Source organism: Penaeus chinensis, chromosome 32 (genome assembly GCF_019202785.1).
Source record: "Penaeus chinensis breed Huanghai No. 1 chromosome 32, ASM1920278v2, whole genome shotgun sequence".
Taxonomy (NCBI): domain Eukaryota; kingdom Metazoa; phylum Arthropoda; class Malacostraca; order Decapoda; family Penaeidae; genus Penaeus; species Penaeus chinensis.
This window is the reverse complement of record NC_061850.1, coordinates 18,272,238-18,279,737: the sequence shown is the minus strand read 5'-3', so window position 1 is coordinate 18,279,737 and position 7,500 is coordinate 18,272,238. Positions and strand designations below refer to the sequence as shown.

General features: G+C 35.7%; 1 protein-coding gene across 1 annotated transcript in view; it reads right to left on the bottom strand.

Moving 5' to 3' along the window:
- Positions 1–3,057: 3,057 nt before the first annotated feature.
- The window catches only part of LOC125042756 (cGMP-dependent protein kinase, isozyme 1-like), a 37,339-nt gene continuing 32,896 nt past the window's right edge, over positions 3,058–7,500 (bottom strand). The window contains exons 9-12 of the mRNA XM_047638615.1: positions 7,199–7,362; positions 6,759–6,944; positions 6,215–6,281; positions 3,058–5,397 (exon numbers count right to left, since the gene is read on the bottom strand). Of these exons, the coding sequence (XP_047494571.1) occupies positions 5,302–5,397; positions 6,215–6,281; positions 6,759–6,944; positions 7,199–7,362 (513 nt within the window). The 3' untranslated portion in view covers positions 3,058–5,301. The remainder of the gene's footprint in view (positions 5,398–6,214; positions 6,282–6,758; positions 6,945–7,198; positions 7,363–7,500) is intronic.

Below are 7,500 nucleotides of genomic sequence, written 5' to 3'. Positions count from 1 at the left end.
TGTTAACAATGATTATATCTGATAATAATGAGTGAATCTGACCAAAGATGTAGCAGTCAGTTTAGCCAAATGACCTGAGGGAAGCTTTGATAATGATAATAAGCACTGTCAAACAAGAATAATTCAATCACTGATAGATTGCCACAGGTGATCATTACATACTAAAAGATTGAAAGAGAGATGATAATTCTGATCAGAATTAAATGTGATCAGAAACTCTTTGGATTTCTATAAGAACTAGAAAAGAAAGAAAAGGAATATTTATATCTCATTCTTCACATTGGATATACAGTATATCTATTCATATATTCATATACAACTTCCATTACTAGTCTTATAACAGAGGCACCAGGAACAACATAGAGGCACTATGTGGTAATATACGACAGTTGACCCCACCAGCTACAGTCAGATATTTCAGATCGAAGAAAAAAAATAAAAAAAGGAAAAATCCTGAAACTAATAACTGTAGTACTCCCACCTCACTTCTGAACATTTACTCTATACAAAGCTCATAGTTGGCATCATGTCAAGTTAGATATGGCCTGTCTTGGGTCAACCACTTTTCATACACTTTTCTTAAATCTTTGATTTCATTTTAAATTAATCTTTCCAGGAATCTGGACATCTCAGTAACAGTATATGTTTTAAAGGTCTGCAGGTAATATGAAGGTATTGTTAATAACAACTACATGATTATTCAAGCGAGAAAGCTCTCACACACACATACATAAGGAGTTACTAGGGCTTCACAAAAATAGTGGTGTATCATAAAAGACTCCTACAAAAGTCAGATTCATTCTGGCTCTCAGGGAAAAGTTTGTTGTTTATGCTACTCAGAGAGCTCGAGAATGAGTTTAGGTTGGAGTCCAAAAGAAGCTTACAATGACAACAAGCACTTGGTGAAGAATGCCATAGTAGAGGTACGTATGTATGTGTTCACGGCCCTTTAAGGCATGTTCAACCTCCATATTCTCTGAGGTATCTCATGTACAGGTAAATACCCTTTCTTGCAGAACAGCCAAGGGTGTTTTGGAGTCATGAAGCTTTCTCATGTACTTCTGATCAGAGGAAAAGTTAGAAGAAATGGTAATTTCTCTTTATTAGTCTCATCTGGGAAAGTATGAAAACTGAACTGATAGCTAGTGTGGCATACTTGTTAGTGTTATCTAGCCAGGAATCAAGGGAATAGCATTTCTTCTTTTTCTCTTTCTTAGTATATCTAGGAGGGGGCTAAAAGGGAGGAAAAGAATTAGTGAATTAAAAGAAAATACTTAACAGTCGTATCTGGACGGCAAAAATTGACCTTGGTATAGTGAAAAAACGTGTTTCATGTATCAAATAAGGAAGTAAAATTCAGGAAACTTGCAGTATATAAGCAAGCCAAAGAGTCTGTGCCAAATGCATACTGACTATTTTAGGCAAGTATTGAGCAGACTATACTCAAAAATAGAGGGGAATAACATGCCCAGGGTACAAAAAGTTTGGTGTTGCAAGAGCTTGCACTTTTTTCTTCCTTTCCTTTAGGGAATGAGGTATTTCATGGTGTTTGTCTATTTCTATTGCAAGAGACTTGCTACCTTTAACATGTAAATATTCTACATGAGTATACCATATCCATTAATTTTATAAATTTACAATCTGAACATCCATTACATTTGTAACTTTTTATATATAGTGCAAAGAATGAAGAGAATTTCTAGTGAAGTTCCTACTAAGGGGAGAGGAGATGACAGAGACAGACACAGAAGCAGAGACAGAAGTAAGGAAGGTGTGAAAGGGAGAGGGAGGAGGAGGAGGAGGACAGCAGTGAAGTGAGACTTTACATCAGCTTTATAAGACTGTATATATAAGGGATAAATTAAATTCATTCCCATTAAGACATCTGCATAAAAATACTTTTTTTTTTCTTTTTCATACATATATTCACATCTTTATTCATACTTTGTGTAGCATCTTAGAAAATCAACAGCACACACTGTACATAATCATGAGCTCAAAAAATATATACGGAACCATCAGTAAGTGTAAACTCAGTCTCTTGACTACACCATAAATATCTGGACAAAGAATGGCAGACAAAAAGAGTAAAATATCCTTATTAGCAAATAACTAATTCAGAAGAAAAGATTAACCTCCAAACTAATCATCTACCAGGAAAGAAATTGCCTATGTAATATTTTGCATAAAAAAGGGTCATCTGTATGCACTGAACAGGTGCATTCTACTTAAAAGTTATACTGAATTCCACTGAAACAAGCTTTGAAAATCTGCATATTGTATTCATATTATTCAATCAAATTAATACACAGCACAAATAAACTTTCCACATCAATGACTAACACTTATACCTGCAGTTATATAGAGCATAATCTATAAGCTTACTTAGTATGCTAAAATCAGATCACTTATTGGAATATTATCATTATTTCAATCTAGCAACAAAATTTCTAATTATTGTTAGCAGCCAAATCTTTCCTCTATGAAACACACTTAACAGCTGGTTTCTAACAATTGGAGCCTAAAAAGAAAAGAAAAAAACTTTCCTCATTAAAATTGAAAAATCATAAAGACAAAAAATATAACATTAAGAACTTTTACTCATAAAATAAACTTCCAAAGCAGATCTTTTATCATATTATCTTTTATGACAAATATACCTGATCATTAACTGTATAAATTCAAAAGGGCACAAAAAGATAATTCATTATGAAATGTTCAAGCTGAAATGATATTCAGTATGTAATAATAATATGAAAAATAACATTAGTTATCAAAATAACATCATAAAGATGTTGATAAAAAATATTAATAGTACTACTACTACTACTACTACTACTACTACTACTACTACTAATAATAATATCAATAATAATGATAATAATAATGACTATAATAATAATGATAATAATTATATTAATAATAACTATTTCTATCATCCTTATTTTCAATATTATCATTATCCCTATTATTACTACTATCATCATTATCATAATAATTTCAGTAATAGTAACAATAATAATAACAATAATAATAATAATAATAATAATAATAATAATAATAAAAAAAATATTGCTAATAATAATCAGATATGTGCATTACTTTCATTAGTGATCAACCAGGCATAGAGGCTATTACTGTATATTAATCGATATCTGATTAAGCAAATATAGATTTTTTAAAATTACATTTACCTACCCTAAAAAGGATAAACACAATTGTGAAACATCAGGCTAGAAAATAAAAAAATAAAAAATAGAGAGTAAAACAATGCATACAAGAAATTTTCATAAAAGAAATCTGAAAGTAACGTCGAACTTCAAAAGAGGAAGAAAAATAGGGATAAGTACTTAAAAGGAACGAATACGCTCCAGTCCCGGTAATAAGAGATGAAAAGGCAGATGCATATCCTTAAAGCTTATCTTGTGCAAATGTGACTGTGGCTATTACACATTTTCCATAACACATGCATTCTGGCAGTAGCAAAGAAGGGACATTATACCTAACCGAAAAACAAAACTAAAAGACTCTAACACCTAGCAATACATTCAACAGGTATAACTGCATTCGGAAGAGGCAAATATACACCTTCACTGTGAATTCTTTATGCCTTCAGAATGAATGTGAATACAGGAATTCTGAAATTAATGACTATTGTTTTGTCTGTTTATCTATCAGAGACTGCATTAATCATCATTCCAAAAAACTGACTAATTTTTTTCTCAATAGATTTAGCTGAATGGCTTTTGAATAGATCATATTTTTAGATTCCTTCTCAATACTAAAGCAATCATTGATAACCATTCACCCAGTCTTTCATTCAAGCATTCATGAACTTCTATGTTCAAAGCTCTTTAAACATCATGAAGTGCATATCAAATAATAAGGCTAATATTCAAGTACCTTCCTAGAATAAAATATTTCGAAATTTATTTACAAAAGATGCTCCGACAGAGGGTATGTACAGTACAGCCTGCCAGCATTTCCCTAGGCAATATCTTAACAAAAGACAAACAGCACAGTAAAGGATTTCTTGCTGATTCTTTCACAAAGAATCAATGCATATTAAAGAGGAAGAAGAAAATTATGCAATAAATCTTTACTAACACTGATAAATAAATTTCATACAAAAAAGATTCAAAATACAAGAAATTTTTTAAAAATAGGATCATAATATTCTGTTTTAAATGAAACATCAGACCTTGTCTGCACAGTCATTTCACCTCAAGTCTTTTCTTCTTGAGAGAGAGGAATCATTATTAAAAAAATAATTTGAGTGTTATTTCTCCACCTTTTCCTCTGCTCTACTTTTCCATTTTTCTGGTTCACTCAGCACTTAAGCATCACCCTTTGCAGCTCTCACTCCTATCCAGGTAATAAGGCGTCTAGACAGTGTGATGCACTGGGAGCAGAGGTCTTCTTCTCAAGTACCTGAGTGCACAAACTATGGACTTCGTGTACATTTCATCATAGAAGTTGTGTTCATATTTAACCTCTGAACTAAATCAGGTGATGAATCCCTTTGTAGATTTCTGAAGCATGGATTACTGTTCATGCTTCAACAGAGAGTTTGAGAAGATAGGAGGAATTTATGCCTTAGACTTTAAAGAAAATAGACAAATGAGTCATATTTTCTATTATGCTGAACTTCCTCAAGCAAAACCACCGAATGTATTCAGGAGTTGATCTTCTATTGAGGTATTCCAGTGACTGACTTTAAAAAAAAGTCAGAACACTTTTTTTTTATCAATATGTGCTGTTAAACTGAACAGCCTTAATGGGAATACATGTCAGGCATCAGAAACTTTTTCATCAATTCACATCAGGGGAATACATGCCAACACATTTCTCTCTTTGCATGCAGACTCTTTCAAGAAATATCCTTCAGAGTGAAAATTCCATGAGCACAGCGCTATAATACCATCCTTGATTTCTGTTACTCTTATGTGATAGATGCGCATGAAAAATTGTTACATGTGTGTGTGTGTGTGTGTGTGTGTAAATTAATGTAGCTACATAGACTATTGCCAAAATAGTTATTGTCTCTATTAGTGGAAAAGGCAGTATCATAGCCCATAAAATATCTGAAAATTGATGTTATTCACTTTTCAACCTTCCTTCCAACCACATGTTTCCAATACATACATAAAATATTTCCTGCACATCTCCTATGCCTTTGTGCTTTAAACCAGAACCAGGCCACAAAATAATGATCACTCCTCTCTTCACTGTGTGATGTGTGAGCACGACAGAGTTCAAGTCACAGTCTCCCCGCAGAGAGCACCCACTGCGTCCCGGCCTCTAGAAGTCCAAGTCCCATCCGCTGAGTTCATCTGTGGGAACCTCCACATCTCGAGGGTAGGAGTCAAAGTTGCCCGCATCGGCAGGACCCTTGATCTGAAAAAGGGGAATTCGGGGTCATATTGTGACTGCAATCGTCTCTAAAGAATTTTGATTTGTGAAGAATTTATGGTGCTTTATAGCTGGGGGAATTGCCTAAAGAAATCTTTATTTTGAAAAAAAGGATAAAGAAAAAAAACAAGTAACGATAGGAAAAAAAATATTGGTAATGAAATCAAACTCAAAACAGAAAATAAATTTGTACTTATAATCTGTATTTTACAGTAAAATGAATTTTGGAATCATTAGCATTCTGTAATATTTATCTTTATTATCATTACTATTATTATTATCATTATCATTATCATTGTTATTACCATTATCATAATCATTATTATTATTATCATTCTTATGATTATTATGATTATTATTACTTTTATTATTATTATCATCATTATTATCATAGTTATTATTATTATTTTTATTATTATTATTATTATTATCATCATCATTATTATTATTAATATCTTTATTACTATTATTATTATGATTAGTATCATTATTATATCACTGTTATTTCTATTTATATTACTATGATTATCATTATTATTTTCATTAATATCATTGTTATAATTATTACTATTATTACTATTATTACTATTATCATTATTATTAATGCTATGAGTTCATTATTACATTACTATTATTGATATCATCATTATCATCATCACTACAATTCCTGTGTGTGTGTGTGTGTGTGTGTGTGTGTGTGTGTGTGTGTGTGTGTGTGTGTGTGTGTGTGTGTGTGTGTGTGTGTGTGTGTGTGTGTGTGCGTGTGCGTGTGTGTGTGTAAGGGCCGCATGTTCTGCCTTGCCTTGGGGATGATGGGTGGCTGCAGAACCCTCGCTCTCAGTCCATCCCAGTCAAAGCCCTGGAACCACCTGTTGGGAGACACACAATGGCTAAGACAGTGAATAGCCGAAGGCATAACAAATAAGCAGGAATGAGGCAGAGAATCGAGGCATACACAAAAGAAGATATACAATAAATATATATATGAAAGATGACAAAGAAGGAGAAGAAGAAAATATATGTATATACTTTCTCTTCTTCCTCTCCCCTCTCCTTCCCTCCCTCCCCTCCCTTCCCCTTCCCTTCCCTCCCTTTCCCTAACCTCCCCTCCCCTCCCTTCCCTTCTCCTCCCTTCCCCTTCCCTCCCTTTCCCTCCCCTCCCCTTACCTCCCCTCCCCTTCCCCTTCCCTCCCTTCCCCTTCCCTCCCCTCCCCTTCCTTTCCCTTCCCTTCCCTCCCCTCCCCTCCCCTCCCCTCCCCTCCCCTCCCCTCCCCTCCCCTCCCTTCCCCTTCCCTACCTCCCTTCCCCTTCCCCTTCCCCTTCCCCTTCCCTTCCCTACCACTCACTTGTGCTTCTTGATGTCCTGGATGCCCGCCCTCTGGTAGCCGAGCCTCTCCGCCGGCGCCTCCCGGCAGAGCCTCTTGATGAGCGAGATGGCGTTGCGCGAGAGGTGCTGCGGGAAGTCCACCATGTCGATGCCCTTCAGGATGATGTTGTACGTCTTCATGGGGTCCGAGGCCGTGAAGGGGGGGCTGCGGGGGGGAGGGGCACGGGTCATATTGAGGGGAATAGTAATGGACGTCATCGTGATATTCATAGTTAACATCATATATATATATATATATATATATATATATATATATACATATATATATACATATATACACACACATATACACAAACATACACACAATGAATCACTGTTGCAATGGAAATGAATTAAAAACGTGACGTTTCGAACCCGTCGCGAGATCCTCATCAACGCAGCACAGCGAGGCGGACTTACGTTCCCGTGAGCAGCTCGTACATGAGGATGCCGATGGACCAGTAGTCGACTGCCTTGTCGTGGCCTTTGTTCAGGATGATCTCGGGCGCCACGTACTCGGGGGTGCCGCAGAAGGTCCACGTCTTGCTGCTGACCCCGAGCCGCTTGCTGAAGCCGAAGTCGACCTGGAAGGAGGCGCCTTCAGACACACACCGACGCCGCCGCCGCAGGGCTCTTTTTCGCGCTTTAGGGCATTTGACGGAAAATATGGCTACTCCTACTCAGCGGCAAAAGCAGAAACACTGAGTCAAGATCCTTGTTAT